The sequence below is a fragment of the Diorhabda carinulata genome, chromosome 5 (genome assembly GCF_026250575.1).
Source record: "Diorhabda carinulata isolate Delta chromosome 5, icDioCari1.1, whole genome shotgun sequence".
Classification (NCBI taxonomy): domain Eukaryota; kingdom Metazoa; phylum Arthropoda; class Insecta; order Coleoptera; family Chrysomelidae; genus Diorhabda; species Diorhabda carinulata.
The window spans coordinates 1,805,707-1,823,960 of record NC_079464.1 but is presented as its reverse complement, the minus strand read 5'-3'; the positions used below and the strand labels follow the sequence as shown (position 1 = coordinate 1,823,960).

At 33.1% G+C, this 18,254-nt stretch overlaps 2 protein-coding genes across 2 annotated transcripts; both read right to left on the bottom strand.

Moving 5' to 3' along the window:
* Nucleotides 1-2,042: 2,042 nt before the first annotated feature.
* Nucleotides 2,043-18,019, bottom strand: LOC130894634 (uncharacterized). Its single transcript, XM_057801557.1, has 3 exons — nucleotides 17,975-18,019; nucleotides 11,744-11,888; nucleotides 2,043-3,900 (listed from the first exon to the last, which is right to left on the bottom strand). The coding sequence occupies exon 3, from the start codon at nucleotides 3,894-3,896 to the stop codon at nucleotides 2,184-2,186; it is 1,713 nt and encodes a 570-aa protein (XP_057657540.1). The 5' UTR covers nucleotides 3,897-3,900; nucleotides 11,744-11,888; nucleotides 17,975-18,019; the 3' UTR covers nucleotides 2,043-2,183.
* LOC130894202 (uncharacterized) lies at nucleotides 14,197-15,504 on the bottom strand. The gene has a single exon (XM_057800839.1). It carries the CDS (start codon nucleotides 15,502-15,504, stop codon nucleotides 14,197-14,199), a length of 1,308 nt encoding a protein of 435 aa, XP_057656822.1.
* Nucleotides 18,020-18,254: the final 235 nt, after the last annotated feature.

Below are 18,254 nucleotides of genomic sequence, written 5' to 3'. Positions count from 1 at the left end.
AGGCACATACACACACGCAGTAGAGTGGAGCAGATGGTAAGTTTAAGAAGGGGAACCGAGTTGCTATGAACCTCTCACTCGCTCTTAAATACATGTAAAGTGCTCTCGCGCTCGCACTCTCAGTTAAATAATTTTTTCATTTAGGGGATGTTTGTTCACTCAAACTTGTCTGACAGATAAAATATAACTTTTTAGTAATTATCTTAATAACATAGGTAAAAGTCAGACATTTGAAAATAAGTAAAATTCTTTTATTTTTTGTGGAGCTTTAAAGCGTCTGACAAAAGTTCTGATCCATGAAAAGTGTCTGACACTTCATAATACTAGTTCAGTATAATATTCTACAAAATATATATAAATATCAGCCATTAGAATTTAAGTTAAATAACTCTAATTTTTAGTTACCTTTCTCACCTGGTACCTGCCCAGGGATCACTCTGCGAACTCCATAAACACACAGGTATTCTAAGTACATGAGACACTACTGAGAATCTAAGGCTTTATCCATTTGAAAGTTGTGTCTGATTGCTCTGGGATCTTACTCTAATAAGCGCGCTAATAATCACACGCACGCTACCAAGGCCAAAAAGCAAGTTTTACATTTCTTTATTTATCTTTCGGCCCAGCGTTAGCCGACGGAAGACAAGCAAAAAAAGGGTCTAAAAATAGAAACCACAATACAGCTTGTTGCCACGGTAACAAAATTCAGTATATGCGGCGAACAGATTAATAACAAGAAAGAAATATACATATATACGAGGTGCGTTCACAACAGATTCTCATTTCACGTTAATAAATAAATTGCGGTTTTCAACAATGTTGTTTGAAACTTTTTGTTGATAGGAAATGAGTAATTCCAATATTGATGAGGAAAGACCAATGCTAATAAAAATTCATATGTACTTTTTATTTAAATTAGGAAGAGTGATTTCAAAACTCATAAATATATTATATTTCATTTAGATTTAAATTATGAATATAAATATGCGATCATTGTTATCACACAATCACCTAAAATCGTAGGTGACAAATATAAAAATAACTGAAATATATTTGGTTGTTATATATTTGGTTATAATCTATCGCTATATACATTCTGGGGCCACAATAATAAAAGACAATTTTTATGTTGTCCTAATGGGTCGAAGTCACATCTTGATAACAGGGCAAAAGCTACAACTTCACCATTACTATGTAAAATATAACATGATACTCTGCTTCCTGATTCCATTGAACAATTGCAGGATTTTCCACATCTAAACGCGGTATCTCATTAATGGCTCTTTTACCAACAAGAAATTCAATTTTTTCCATATTTTCAGTTCGAGAACTTTTCTTTGAATGATTTTTAATTATGATATTTTGTTTTTAATTCGTTATTGAGTTATGACTAAGAGTGTTACATTTTATTTATCACCTTACACCTCGTGCTAACTTACACATCACCTCCTACTAAGGGTTTTCTTATCGATTCACAATAACAAATGTAGAAAAATAAATAAAGGATACTTTCAATAAATAAAAAGGGTGTAATAATGGTCCATAAAAGATTTCTACCAGAATTAAAATATTTGGAACCCTGAAGTTTTCTTTGGTACAGTTTCTTCAAAAGTAATGTTTTGTAGTTATCGAACTTGGTTGGCTTTTATATTGTTTTTTCAATAACTTTCGATCTGCATTCGAATTTTTTTTATACTTGTTAGAATTTGCACATTTAAGCACTTTGGAAAATAAATACTGCGATTTTAATTATATGAAATGAAAATAACACTCAACTGTGTTGAAAATTCGTAAGAAAATTAAATTATCAGTTTAGAAGCAATCAATTTTAATACAAATATGAAAAAAATGCTTTAGTTATTCGATTAATAAGAAGAGAAAATAATTTTTAGTGTATAAAATGTGAACAGCGATTCTAAACAAATGAAGGGGTGATGACAAAAACTGTGTTAGGAGAGATAATTTTTCATTGAAAAGTCATATTTCCGTAATTATATATTAAAACTTCGAATTTGGATTTTTAAAAACAAAAATTACGATTACAATATATGTTTATTAAGTAAAGTTAGAACAGAGAATGAATTATTAAAAGAAATGCAGTTTTTATTATCTTCCACGTTTCCGCGAAGTCATCACATTTATTATATGTTATCAGCTGTTACTTCATATGTAACTCCTCCCCTCTAAGATGAGAACAATACGGAGTGGTGTTCGATTTTGGACTCTTCTGGGTACTCTTCTATTGAATTTTCTTTCTTTTTCTGGTTTTTGCAGCATTTTTGCAGGGTTTTCTTGATTTTCTTCTTAAAAATCCATCCCAGTATAAATAAAATTATGGCTAGTAAAGATAAACTACCAGAAATTTTGGGATAGTGGTTGGATATTGGGATTTTTAGTGGTATAAGTTGATTCGTCATTCTGCTTATTTCTTGAATGTCTTCTAAATTGATTTTTTCCATTTTGGGTGTTTCGTATTCTGCAATCGTATCGTATTCTTCCGTAATTGGTTTGGGAAGAAGTAATGGTTTTCCTCGTTGTATTTTGACGTCGTTGAAGAATTTTTTCGCGTTGATTTCTATTTGACATGACTTTGGTATTTTTATTAGTGTAGGTTTTTTTACTTCTAGATATTTGTCTGTGTTGCATTTGGAAAAAACTTTTTCCGTTTTTGCTGGAATGATAATTATCTCGTCTTGTGTGATTTGTTCAGTAAGTGATTCTTCTAATTTTGAATTTATTTTTTGGCAACCTTTAGTCGACGGGTTTTCGAGGAGCTGCAGGGTGCAATTGTCATTAGGAGAGTGGTCTTCGATGCAGAAATATACATTTTCTAGTAGTGGACAGATTTCTTCTATAAATTGATTATGCCAGTTGTTTCGTGCCAGATAGGAGTATTTTAGGGAGAATATTTGGTTGTTTTGAATGATGGGGAAAAGGTGATATAATTTAAGGACTTCGGCTTTGATAATTGGTATATGTATAGCAAAAATTAATTTATTTTTAGCAACCGAAGCTTGAGTGCCTAAAAATTGGTAGTATGTTAGAATGTTTTTAAATTTTGTAATTTGGTTGTCAGGGTAAATTTTCCTTAAATATTCTGTTTGTGTTTTTTGTAACTCTTGACTAGGGATAATAGAAGGATGAAGTGTGTTTAGTTTTGCGAAAGCTATGGAGTCTTCCAAATTATCTAAGAATGTGATAATATTTTGACAGTCTAAATTTATTTGTGAAATGATTGCTTGAAAGGTTAAATACTCGTGTGATTCAGTGATTGATTTTTGCACGCTGATTTGAAATTTTTCGAGAGAAGTTGCAAATTTTTCTTGATTTTTTGATAAGGTGTGAATTGTTACATTGTAATTTCTTATAAGATTCTTGGAAAGTGAACTTTGTAAGTTTATTTCCATAATCATGTTTTGTTGGTTTGTTTCTAGAATTTTTATTGCGTTATCATATTTATTACCGTCAATGGTATCAAGTGTACCAAACAACCATTTTTGTAGTTGACCGACCCCGTCAAAGAAACTTCTTTTATTACGTATATGAGGTTGTAAATTATCAAGTTTCGTACGTGTAATTTTGATGAGAAATTCTGTTCTCAACAACATGTCTTGAGATAAGGCATGATATGAGATTTCATTAGTTGCATTTCTTACTTCTAAATTATTTTTTATAATGAACAAATGTTTTTCAATGTTAAACAATTGCTTAATAATAGGTTCTAAATTTAAATACTGTATAAAGGTATGTTCACTATATATGAGACGGGAGTCTCCTAATTGTATCGGTAATAAAGGATTATCGATAGTAGTTAGGTCTATGTCTTCCGTAGCGTTACTCTTGTGCAGTTTTTGTATTGCCAGAAGTGCTAGGAATATTATTTTCATCTGCCCCATCTTCCTGAAAAATTTGTTTTTTATTAGTTTTGGGTTTTCTTGCACTTGCTTTGTGATAAATGTTTTTATCTGTTATCAATTTATTTTTTGTCTGAGCTAATATTTTCAATTTTTCGAATTTTGGAAGTTTTTTGTTTCTTGTTTTTGTACGAATATAGGCTACTTTTTCGTTTTTATAGTCAGGGGCTTCGGTGCGCTTTTCGTTCCTATCATTAATAATCTTTTCTTTTATGGTTTTATTGGTCTCTGTTATATTTTCGTAAAGTCTTGTGGTTGCTTGTTTATGAGCTTGTACATAGTCTGATATTATTATGTGATCATTAAGGTCAAAAGGGTTTGTTTCATTTATGTTTCCCTTTATTACCTCGAATGGTGTATATTTGGTGACACTATGAATTGAGTTGTTATACCCAAGTATGGCAGTTTTTTCAATTGATCTGATGTGAGACTTCGATTTTGTTCTCTTAAACATCGTACATGTTCAATAAGTGTGGAATGAAACCTCTCCACGGGGTTATTTGAATTGCTGTTTCTAGCGGTTGTGAAGTGAAGTTCAATTTTGTAAAGTTCACAAAAGTTTTCAAGATCTTTATTTTTAAATTCCGTACCCGAATCTGCTGTTATTTTTATGGGCAATCCATGGTGTGTTATAAAATTAAATAGGCATTCTACTATAGATATTCCGTTTACAGCTGATAAAGGGTAGGCTTGGCCGTATCGAGAAAATGTATCTATTACGGTTAAGTAAGTGTTACCTGAAATTTGAAAACAGTCAATATGAATATGTTGAAAAGGACGTGAAGTAGTTGGTGTTAGGTTGAATTTTACTACTGGTGGGTTTCGATCGTATTTGTTTTTTAGACAAATATCGCAATTATTCACGTATTCTACAATGTCATCGGACATTTTTGGCCAATAAAATCGTTTACCAAGTGCTATCTTCATTTCGTTAATACCGCGGTGGCAAATTTTAGTTTCATGATAAAATTTGAGTTTCTCTACTTGTGCTTCTTTAGTTTGTAAATCCTCTAAAACGGTGTTACTTTGTATAATTTTGAAAGCAGAATTTTTGAAGTACGATTGCATCGTAGTCGTGAATATTCTAGGTAAATCGCGGTGTTTGAAATAAATAGCGTATCTTTTGTTTGGGGCGATGTGTTCTTTTACGAAATTTATTATATGGAAGGAAGAAATGTTTGAAGGTAGTGTAACATATAATCTAGTATTGTCGAAAATTTTGGCAGTTTTACATTTGATCGATTCTATTTCTCCAGTTGTTATGAATATTTGGTTCTTGTATGTGTTTAATACTCTCTCGGTAATTGGAATAGAAAAGATAGGATTCTCCCTCGACGTATGTTGAGTTTCAATGTCAGATTCTGAGTTTGAATCTTGAGGTCTATCTGATTCTTTTTGTATGTCTCGAACTATATTTGTTTCTTGATTTACGGTGTCAGTGGGTCTTATATTATTCAGTATTTCCTCGAGGTCAGGGCTAGAGAGTGGAGGAATTTCGTCAGGATTTTGTAGGAAGCTTTCTATTATTTCGTCCGCATCTCCTACGTTATTTATTATTGATTCATTATCCATAGCATTCAATTCTATGTATGGATTTCTACTTAGGGCATCTGCGGCTGAGTTCGACGATCCTTTTTTATATTTGATGACGTAGTCGTACTCTTCTAATTTCAATCTCCATCTGACTAGCATAGAATTTGGGTCTTTCATGGAGAAGAGCCATTGCAGTGGCTTGTGGTCTGAATATATTGTGAATTTCCGGGGGCGAAAGTATTTGCAGCTCCATACTATTGCTAGGAGATCTTTCTGAATCGTTGAATAGTTTATTTCGGCTGGATTGAGAGTCCTTGATGCATAGCATATAGGGTGGTTATTTTGTGAAAGAACTGCGCCTATTGCGTAGTTGGAACTATCTGTAGTTACTTCAAATTCTTTATCGAAATCCGGATAAATTAAAACTGGTTCAGACGTTAAAATATTTTTACAAGTTTCAAAACAATCTATAAATTCTTTTGTATGTATTACTTTTTCGTTTTTCTTCAGGCATTTAGTCATGGGTTTTGTGATTTTAGCAAAATTTTTTATAAATTTACGGTAGTATCCTAATAATCCTAGAAAAGATTTTATTTATTTTTGTGTTTTTGGTAATGGAAAGTTCTTAATAGCTGAGATTTTTTTTGGGTTGGGTTTTATCCCGTCTGTTGTTAATATATGACCTAGAAATTCTACCTCTTTTCGTAGGAATTCCGATTTGTCTAATTGAATTTTAAGTTTCGCTTCGCGTAGTTTCGAAAAAACAAGTTATAAATTTTGAAGGTGGTCTTGAAGTCCGGTACTGAATATTATTATGTCGTCCATATAGACCAGTGATTCCCAAAGTGGTCCATATCGACCCCCAGGGGTCGATGAAGTCCTGCAAGGGGTCTATGTAGGCAAAAAAATAAATTGGGGATCCATGAAATAAAAATGGGGGTCAATAGATAGAAGTTTTCAAAATTACAAAATTTTAATATAATTTTTATATAATAATATAATTTTATATTAGTTATTAATATATTTTATGTTGTATTCGTTACATCAAAGGAAAACAAATGAGTTAGCAAACGAATGTATATCGAAGCAAAATCACTCTCTAATCTAAGCTAATGAAAAGAATCACGATTTGTAAATATTAAACATCCGTTGTTGTTGAAATTTGATTAAGCAGAATTGTTTTTAAGAAAGAAATAAGAGAGCAATGACGACACGCTCCGTTTTTATGTATGTGCAAGCATATTCTTTGTGAGGGCTTCGGTCCACTAATAGTCCGAGAGCCAGCTGTCGAAAATCGAGACGATTATTTAAAGCATGAGATTTACAGGGTAGATAGATAATGATGAATGAAATTAACTGAATTCCGATCATCTGATCTATTTCAAATTTCTAAAAGAGTACAAAATAATTGCATATAATTAATTTTTCCTATAATTTCAATAAAATTATTAATTAATTACGAATTAAGGGTTGTTTTCTTTAACTCGCCGTATAATTAATAAATATTTTCTTGTTCAGAATTAAATAATCTACAAATCTATGATAGTACGGTGCTTTAATTCCGATTATAACTAGTAGAAAATTCAACATTTGTTCTCGTATCACTATTGCGCGGCTAATTAAGGGTAATTTGCCCTATGTTTCCGTAGGCTTGCCTGAGATAATTTAATATTTTCTTGTTCAGAAATAATATATTTTTTTGTATTCTATATATTCTGATCTTTAAATCTGAGTCAAATTTAAAACGAAATACCACTGTTTCAGCACTATAAATAATTACCGGAAATAACCCGTTTTAGGGGCAATTCCGTGGATGGACATTAGGCAAGCTATGATTTTTGGAATCCTCATATCATTATCTATCTACCCTGTAAATCTCATGCTTTAAATAATCGTCTCGATTTTTGACAGCTGGCTCTAGGACCATAAAGGTTCAATCAAAAACAGTGTTAATTTTGCTGTGTTTGACATCAGTTGAATAATAGCACTGTGCACTTTGTGTTTTACTTTGTTATCCTCAACGAAAGGAATACTAATTTGATTCGAAGTTTCGAAGAAAAGTAAGTACCTCTTACATTATTTTTTATAAAATATTAATTTTGTTCTTGTTGTTAGAACTGAAGAAAAAATTAAAATAAATAAATTAAATTTTTAATTATTGTTTTATGTTATATAAATAGCTTTCGTTGTCCACAGATAACCTATACTAAGCATGTCCCAATCAAAAAAGAAATGTAGACAGTACAATGTTGATTATCTGAAGTTTGGCTTTATTCCATCATTGTCGAATAAACAACTGCCATTGTGCCTTATATGCAACAAAGTATTTAGCAATGACGCCATGAAGCCATCTAAGCTGGAAGATCATTTAAGAAGATGTCATCCAGATAAATTAGATAAAGATTTGAAATATTTTCAAACTTTCAAAGAGAATCTTCAGAAGAGACCCACGCTGGACAAAATGTTCACTTTGACGTCACAAAGAAATGATGATGGTTTTCGAGCGTCTTATAATATCTCGCTACTTATAGCAAAATCCGGAAAACCGCATACCATTGGAGAGCAGTTAATTTTGCCAGCCGTTGAAGAGGTTATAAAGACTGTTTTACACAAACCTGCGTTTGATATCATAAAGAAAATACCCTTAAGCAACAATTCTGTTCAAAGACGCATTGATGAAATGAGTGATGATATTGAAAACTTCCTATGTAAATATTTGCAAACGACCCATTTCTCTATACAACTGGACGAGTCAACTTTACCTGGAAATGAAGCATTATTACTAGCATATGTTCGCTTTATTATGGATCAAAATATCCACGAAGAATTGCTATTTGCGAGAACTTTGGCAACCGACACTAAAGGCGAATCAATTTTTCATGTTTTGAGGGATTATTTTATTGAAAAAGAAATTCCTCTATCAAATATAATATCTGTAGCTACCGATGGAGCACCTGCCATGGTTGGTCGATATCGATATCGTGGATTTATAAGCTTTTTAAAAGAAAGCGTACCCGGGGTATTAGCAGTACATTGCGTCATCCATAGACAACACCTAGTTGCTAAAAATTTGAATGAAAGATTGCATGAATCTCTGCAATTTGTCATTGACGCAGTAAACCGAATCCGCAGCAATGCGTTGAATACGCGATTATTTGCGCAGTTGTGTGAAGATAACGACGAGAACTTCCACCAATTACTTCTTCACACTAATGTGCGTTGGCTGTCGAAAGGTTTATGCTTGGTAAGATTTTTTGCACTTTTTGAAACTGTTCTAGAGTTTCTCGATGGTAGATATGAAAATTTAAAAGAAAGTTTATTAAAAAGAAAAACGGACATCGCGTATTTGACCGATTTATTTGCTAAATTTAATACGATGAATTTGCAGTTGCAAGGTGACAGTTTAAATTTGATTAAGACAAAGTCGGTCATTTCAGCGTTTCTTGCCAGAATTAAAATGATGAAGCAAAACATTGGACGGAGCGAATTTTCACAATTTCCCAATTTATCCCAAGTAAACTGCCAAGAAGACGATGTTCCAGTCTATGTGCATCATTTGAATGCACTCTACTCAGATTTTGAAACGAGATTCGAAGATATTTTGACGCTAGTAATACCACAATGGATTATTAATCCTTATGGTGATATTGAGGAGACGGATATCTCATTACAAGAAGAATTAATTGGAATAAGTACAAACGAAGAACTTAAGGTAGAGTTCAGAAAGGGTTATCAACAATTTTGGCTTCAGAAAGACATACCTGCTACATATCCCGGAGTGTGGAATATCACGAGAAAGTTTTTAATTGCCTTTCCGTCTTCATATCTCGTAGAAAGAGAATTCAGTGCAGTTACTAATCTTATTACAAAAAAAAGAAACAAACTGGACATAGTAAAAAAAACCGAGGAGATTTGAGATTAAATGTTACTAAATTGAAGCCAAATGTTGATAATTTGTTATTAAAGCATCAAGTTCATCCCTCGCATTGAATGAATTAATTTCATTTTTGTTTTTTTTTACAACACATTTTGTTTAAAATTTAATTAATAAATTAGTTATTGTATAAAAATGTGTTTTTTTTGTCTTTTACACTATAGGAACTACTTATTTATTAATTTTTTTTAAAGAACAGGTGGGGGTCTAATAAAAACCATAAAATATGGCAAGGGGTCTACGAAACAAAAAAGTTTGGGAACCTCTGATATAGACCATACACACTTTATTTTGGAGATCCTTTAAAATTTCATCCATAACACGTTGAAAAGTGGATGGCGAGTTTCTTAACCCAAATGGCATTCTAAGAAACTCATAGTGGCCGTTATCGACAGTAAAAGTTGTTTTTGGTATGGAATTTTTGTCCATTTGGATTTGATGAAAACCAGCCCAAATGTCAATAGTTGAAAAGTAGTTTGATCTTCCCAGTTTGTCGAGAATCGAATTAATATTTGGTATCGGATATCGATCTGGGATCGTTTTTTCGTTGAGTTTCCGATAATCGATGACTATCTAAATAGGGGATGACCATGGTGAAGTTGAGGGCCGTATTATGCCTTTATCCAGCATTTCATCTATCTGGTTATTTATTTCTTGTTTATGAATATAGGGATATCTTTACGATTTACAAAGTATAGGAATTTCGTCGGTCGTTTTAATTTCGTGTTTTGTTCTTGCCGTGAAGGATAATTTATCACCCGGTTTAATGAAGATGTCTGAAAATTTTCGAATAAGCTTTAAGATTTCAGCTTTTTCTTCCGCGTTCATGTGGTTTGTCCTAATTAATTGTGATATATCGATATTTTTTTTTGATTTATTATTGTCTTCGTTATTTAAATTTAGAAACGAATTAACATTAAAGGTATCATAACTAGTTTTTTCAAATGACTCTACCTCTAAAGGTTCTTTAAGATTAACTGAAATTGTTTGATCTGTTTTGTTTTGGATTTCTACAAGAGCAAATCCGTTTCTGGCATCAGTCAAAATTTGCGGTATATATAATGGTCCTATTTTACCTTCATTTATCAATATTTCTCCATTAAAAATAGAAACAGGTAACTTCTTTAGAATTTTTTGTTGTGGTTCTACTGAGAATAATATATTTGAGTTTTCTTTCCGTTTATATCTGAGAGGTATCTCAGTATTTGGTCCTATTAATTTGTTATTTATAAGATCAATATTAAAGTTCATATTTCTTAAATCATTTAGTCCTATAATACCATCGAAATATTCGTGGAAATCAAATAATAAAAAGGAGATGAAATAGTTTGGATTCTGAAATTCAGGAAATGCTCTAAGTGTTGATTGATATACAATATCTCGACTACCCAAAGCTGTCTTAATTTGTGCATTGATTCGATTAACGGAATTTGGATAAGTTTTTTCTATAATATCAGGTTTAATAATTGAACGTGAACTACCGGTATCTATAAGTAATTTTAATTTGGGATTATTAATTTCTATGTAAGGTAATGCGTTTTCTGTTGAAATGTTAATTTCTACTAAGGTATTCCTTGTTGTTGGCTCGTTAGGATAAAATTTTCATTTTCTGTCTTGTCATAGTTAGATAGATAGATTAAGATACATTAATTAATCAATTTATTTAATTAAACAATTTAATTGCGGTGGAACTGAAAGTTTAGACTTTTGTGTTTGAAGGATTTTGATAATTTTAGCACATCGCGCGTCAAGCATCGTAGATAATGAAGGTCTTTCGTGACAGTAAGATCCGCATTCGATAATGAATATACTTAATTGTCCGCTCTGTATATAAAATAAATATACATTTATCATGCAAACTGTGGGTATAATGAATTATATTCCGCCTTGTCTGGCCTGTATGATAACGGCGAAAAGGGTGTAGTTACTAGATTATCCAGGTCGTCGAAAAAGTTACTAAACACTCTGTATAAATAATATTAAGAATTGTGCATTTGTTGTTGAAGTGTATAAAAATTATTTTATCACAAAGCCACAAAGGACGATAAAAACAAACAGGTGTGTGTGAACAGGAGCCATTCTGAAGCATGTTTAAAAAGGTAAGTCACTTTGTTAGGCATTCACAAGTATTTAACGCTTTTACTATTTATGTATCGTAATATTGTAAGATCCGACGAGAGCCGCGAGCAAGGGTTGATAGAGAATTATGAGATCTTATTGTTCGATCGATCGTAAAATATAAAAAAAGAATATTTTAACACTCTGTATATAAATTATAACTCTTGTATCATTCGAAAAAATGTAAAAATATAGCGAAAGTGATAACAATATATACGTATTTATCATGTTTGAAAAAATATACCTTTTGTGGTTTTTTCATTCGAAATAAAACTATGGTCAAAAGTTGATGCCTTGAATCTTCAGCTTGCTAATAATCCATTTTTGTGGTTTTCACTTCCGTATGACTTTGCAGCACACAGAAATGCAGTTTTTGTTTCAAGGGCAGCCTAGAAATGATATTTTAAATTTTAAAATTAATCTTTTACAAAGATAACGGTTGCGATTTATATAAAGCATTTTGTTTTTCAAAACAGGAACGCTAAAAGAAACGTTATCATATTCTAGGTTTTATGAACAGTTTACTTCAAAAAGGAAATTCGTTGTTGCTATGGTGATTACTTCCAACGAGATTATCATGCAAACTGTGGGTATAATGAATTATATTCCGCCTTGTCTGGCCTGTATGATAACGGCGAAAAGGGTGTAGTTACTAGATTATCCAGGTCGTCGAAAAAGTTACTAAACACTCTGTATAAATAATATTAAGAATTGTGCATTTGTTGTTGAAGTGTATAAAAATTATTTTATCACAAAGCCACAAAGGACGATAAGACCAACGGTCCGTGCTGAAAAACACTTTATTCGGGTCGACGAAGTGAAAGTATACCGTGTCTTTTTGGAAAAACAAACAGGTGCGTGTGAACAGGAGCCATTCTGAAGCATGTTTAAAAAGGTAAGTCACTTTGTTAGGCATTCACAAGTATTTAACGCTTTTACTATTTATGTATCGAATATGTCTAATAAAATAATATTTTTACTGTCAACGGCTACAGAACCATTACACACACAGTTGTAGTGAGATTAGTGGTGTAGTTTATTTTAAAGGTACATGGTGGGGCAACGGCAATAGAGTCGGAGTAATAGAGATTTTTACACCTCATAAACAATAGGTAATAAAATTTTTGTTATTTATGAAAAATATAGTTTCTCCTACTAACAATCCTAACAAGACAGCCTTGACGATTCGATATAAAATCGAGAAGCAACATCATCCAATTACTAGTAAAACTAACGTTTTATCAAAATTTACTATTTTTCTTGGTCTTCGCGATATTTTTTCTGAATTCCGTGAAAGTGTGTTTTTAACATATCTATTGAGGAATGAGTGTCTAAAAACCTCTCTCGAAACATATCTAACCGCAAGTCGAAAGCAGTGACAACAGCGTTTACTATACTACGTGTAAACCTTCTAATTAAGATACATTAATTAATCAATTTATTTAATTAAACAATTTAATGCGGTGGAACTGAAAGTTTTAGACTTTTGTGTTTGAAGGATTTTGATAATTTTAGCAAAAAATGTTACGAATAATCACCTATTATATAATTTTGCATACAAGGTGGTAAAAAGTTTTTAGAAATTATGTAGTAATAGTTGATACAATATTTTTTCGAAAAAAATATTCCGAGACCTTCCTTGGCTATAATTTGATTTTCTTGATCATACACTAAAAAGGCGTAAATAAAAACGTACAATGAATAGTCCGTTTCCACATCACCTAGGCGGTAGGACTAACGATGCGCTGTATTTAATCTTTAACGTGGCAAATACATCCCCAGTAGGCCTACGAACCACTAGTTATTGCTGAATCATGTCTAGACTTTGCAGCATCTTTTCATGGCTCTTCATGAGTAGCATCTTTTAATGGCTCTTATAAATTAATGACTCTTAGATAAACTAAGCTATCACTAATTGGTGGCATCTTTTCTTGACTACTATTTGTTGGCGTCTTTTTGTGAATGTTTTAATGAGTATAAATGTAGAGTAGCATCTTTTAATGGCTCTTATAAATTAATGACTCTTAGATAAACTAAGCTATCACTAATTGGTGGCATCTTTTCTTGACTACTATTTGTTGGCGTCTTTTTGTGACTGTTTTAATGAGTATAAATGTAGAGTAGCATCTTTTAATGGCTCTTATAAATTAATGACTCTTAGATAAACTAAGCTATCACTAATTGGTGGCATCTTTTCTTGGCTACTATTTATTGGCATCTTTTTGTGGCTGAGTCTCCGAGATGATTCAGCAACATATCTTTTAATCATTATAAATGTAAACTTATAATATTGCACCTTGATTTAAATAAAGACTTTAAATAATTTTTCAAATTCTGTTTAATAATTTTAAAAATACTTATGTACTTTGATGAAAGGGTATAAGGAAGGGATAGGAAGGAAATAGCTATGAAAACAGCTGATGTTTAATACAGCTAGCATGTTAAATCGAATGTTTCCGCAGAATAGCTATGAACTGATCTCTCAACCTCACTCTGTTTTTCTTAGGTGGATAACTTTACAAAAATACTACTTAAAAAAGATTACCAATACTAGATGCATTGCCGTTTGTATCCATAAGGAACAGAGTCATAGTTTTCAATTCGTTTCCGTTTAGTAAAAGTGGTGCGGAATACTTTAGTTACCTCTTTGGTGACGACAGAATGGTTGGTATTTCTTAATATATTTCGAGTAGTTACCTACTCTTCGGTGGCATCGTTAAGGACCATATCTTTTAATTTATCGAAATTTACTTGTTTATGTGTGCTATAATTAAGTGTTATCCCTTTAACTTTTATAATATCAATGGTTTTATCTTTATCTGTTGAATAAACCCTATAAACATAGAGCTTAGGGCCGCCTGAGACAAAGTCTGTAATATAACTACCCTCACCGTATTCAGCTAGCTCGTCCGTCATCTCGCCGAGATAGCTTCCAATGGGTACTTCATACGTATCTCCAGGGCGCGAGACGTAGATAGCAGAATCAGTATCGTGGTAGATTACTCTATCACCTAGTTTCTCGAGATATGAATATAGTTTTAGTCTAGCATGTGCGGTCGTGAAGGCTGCCAAAACAACATTTACGGTCGGTAGAGAAGTATATGCCTCATCTTTAAAGGACCAGTTAACGATGAGAGTGTTCTCGTTAACTGGGAATATATGGTTAACTTCTTTGTAAGGCTGTGACAGAATATCTAATAGTTCTGCTGGGTCATTAACAATAGAACATTTGCTCTGGTTCTCTAATTGTCCAAGTTTTCCCCAGAAGCTAGTAATTATAGATTTGCCGACTTGTCTACGCCCAGAATTGTACTCAATTTCATCGGGGTTTAGCTCTACTTCCTCTCTGTCAAAATATTCTTTTATATACATCTTTTTGTCTTCATCAGTCTTACACTCTGGAGGCCACCCGCTAGCTTGTTGTTTTATTTTTAAAAATTTAGAAATATAGTCAGCAAAAAGACCGCCAGACTTTGTGGAAGGATCGTACTGTACCGTTTCATATTCCCAAATTTCATATATATCTAATATTTTATAGCCTTTTTCCAAAGCTTTTGTCACCTCGTCCATTACCCAAGTCCCCGTAATTGCACGCTCTTCGCCCGCATGACTACACTCTTCCTTTAACATATTTTCACAACAAGTACGGCATAGAGGGAAAATTAATTTATTGTTTGTTTTATATGGAAGAACGGGATGATAGAGATTTGTAGGTGGTAACACTTTACATTTAATTAATCCATTTGTAGTCTTTAGATCTAAAGCATAACATGCTTCTCCCACATAAACCTCTGGATGACCTATGGGGTATTTTCCATATTTGTTTATGTACGGATAGAGGCTGCAAATATCCCGATAATTTATTTTCTCCCCTTCCTTATAAGAATAATATAATTTTGTGGCGTCTGTTCGCCCACCGTAAAAAGCGTCACGAGGCTCTAGAGGTGTTTGTGAAAAGAGAGGATGTTTTTCAGTATATTTGCTGATTTCAGAATTTTCGGACATCTCCCGACGAAAATCACACTCCCATTTCACAAGCACTTCGTAACCTAACTGTCTTAATTTTTCATTTTTTGCCGAGGTTGCTTCGTAACGTTGTTCATATGTGAGGGATGGATCCTCATAGGTAGGTGTGCCACGTTTGTATTTAATACATTTTGGACACCCATGAAAGTAACAACCCTCAAATTCAAAGACTTCTCGTGTGGTATTACAGTACCCGTCCAACTTAAGACCGTTAATAACAACTTCTCTGCCCCGAGATGCGTGTTCTATTTTTATACCTCTCTGCCGTTCTTCCCAAATCAGCCATTGAATTGCTATCTTTGATTGTTTATCCCGACACCTATAGCCATTCTTTGGAATCAGACCGATGGTATTTGGCTTCAAAAAATTTCTGCGGAATATCTTATTACACGCCCCGGGCTTCTGTAAAAGGATCCACCCCTCCTTCTTTTAAAAGCAAATCTCTGAATTTCAAGCATGAGCGAGCGAGAATACTGACGTCGTCAATGCAGTACGCTATGATTTCTTTTTGGAAATTAAAAACGTAGTTTTGCTCAGAGAGACCTTTGTGCCAGGATATAAGTTGATTTCTAGCATCCTCTTTCTCGTCTAATTTTGGAACATATTTTAAACTGTCAGGGTCATAGTATTCGAGAGCAGGTAACGGACCAATATAGTTCCAATTTTCTTTTTTATTAAATAAATGTGGAAAGTACCCTTTTTTTATATTTTTTAAATCAAAGACTTTGGGTAACTTTGCTAGAGGCATCGGAAAATAATTTAGCGAGTCGATAAAACTGACGTTACCCACTTTTAATTGTAATAGTTTTGTTCCTCGTGTAATTAGTTCAGGTGTGAAATCTGTCTTTGTCATTATATGATTTAACATAAACTGATTATCGTAGAGTCCACCTGCATGACCAACTACGATGATTTTCTTGAATAGAGTGCGCTGGTTTAATACATATTCCATAAAACGAGCAACGGGGTCTATTTTTAGAACTTGGTATCTAACACCACAATCACACCATTTTATATCTGTACCTATACATAGTGCACAGTGTTGTTCAAACACACACAAATTACAGTTATGACGATGAGTACCGTCAGGCATAACCTCTTCTTGTGTACACTCGAGGTCGTAAAATATGAAGAGAGTACCGTCCATTGTGGGTTTATGTGTATCTATTGGCATGTAACAGTTGTGGGGAGAGGGTTTAAATTCTCTACACACTTTACAGAAAATCTCACCACATGTATGTACTCTATCTTTCCTAAAAGTTTTTAGGCATAATGTACAAGCTACCACCCGGTCGCAGAGTTTAGTCTGAATGTGATAAGCATAACAATTTTGCCCTCTAAAATAGCGATTACAGTTGGTGCACACAATTTTTGTGCTAAAAGTACAAGGTGGAACTTGTTCACAGGCAGGACAATTTCTTTCACAGAGGTGTGAGGTCTTGTGTGTGTAGGGGCTGTGACAATTTTCGCAGAAATATGAACAGCAAAAAGCAGATGTTAAAGAAATTATTACGTTATAGTGATTTTCGTGATACAGCAAATTAATTTTCTTACAGCCACCTATTCCTTCAAACACGACATCACGACCTTTTGCACCATAGTTGTAAACAGTTAAAGTATAGTCTGTCAAATATTCTTGAAATTTATTCAATTCTGGTATACCACCACCCTCTTTGGGTATCTCGATACCACTAGATTCTAATAGCTCTAGAGTTTTTTGCGTCTGAAGCCCCGTAATTTTACGAAGCTTCGTTTTGTCGGGGTCATTATCAACATATGCTTTGGCCACAACTATGGCTCTAGCCAGGCATAGGTGGTCTTTATTAACTATTGTTATAATACCACTACAACGAGCACATTCTTCGTCAAAGTTGTTATATTTACGCCCACGCAAATTACCTTTACCGCTAGGCATTTTTACAGTTGTTGCCCCGAGACAAAACGTTTCGGTATCGAAAGCCGACGAATTAGACTGGTACACTTTCGAAATCATATCCCATATATCTTCAAACTTTATTTGTGAAGCCTGTCGAAAAGACAACCATCCATCGCCACGTGTAAACTCTTTAGAGCAAAAAGTGAAACCGATCTGATCACTTGACTCTGTTCCTTCAGTTACTCTAGCGACAACGCCCTTAAGACCGTCTTTGATCCATTTTAATAGATCATAGTCTTCGGGAGCCGGGCGAATCTTAAACTCTATATGTCTACCTGTTAAACCAAATTTACGAACTTTCTTAACAATATTTTTGGTTACCAAAAACTTTTCCATTGTTTCAAACAGTAACAAATTCTATAAATAAGTCAAGATAAAAAAATGAAAAACACAATAGTGAAAAAAGAAAAGTTTTTCGACAAAACTCAAAAACCTAAAAATGTTCGATAATCAAAAATGCCAAAAATTTTTCAAAAGTCGAAAACTCACAATCAAAAATTATTTTAGACTTACCGCAAGAGCATGTCTGAAACGTCACGAGAGCTAGAGAGAAAAGAGGCTTAGCAGCTGTGTGACCTGCTTTAAATAGAGAAAATTTGTGGGCGTGGCTTGAATGCTGTCACGTGATCTTCTCAAGAGAAAATATCTTTTTCCGAGGTTCTTAACATATGATTTGTCTTTTTGAGGTTCTTAACATATGATTTGTATTTTTTAATCAGGGAATTACTACTGTGAATCATTTATAAAGATATGGGTGTAATTTTTCGAGTTTGAAACGCTTAAACCAGCGTGT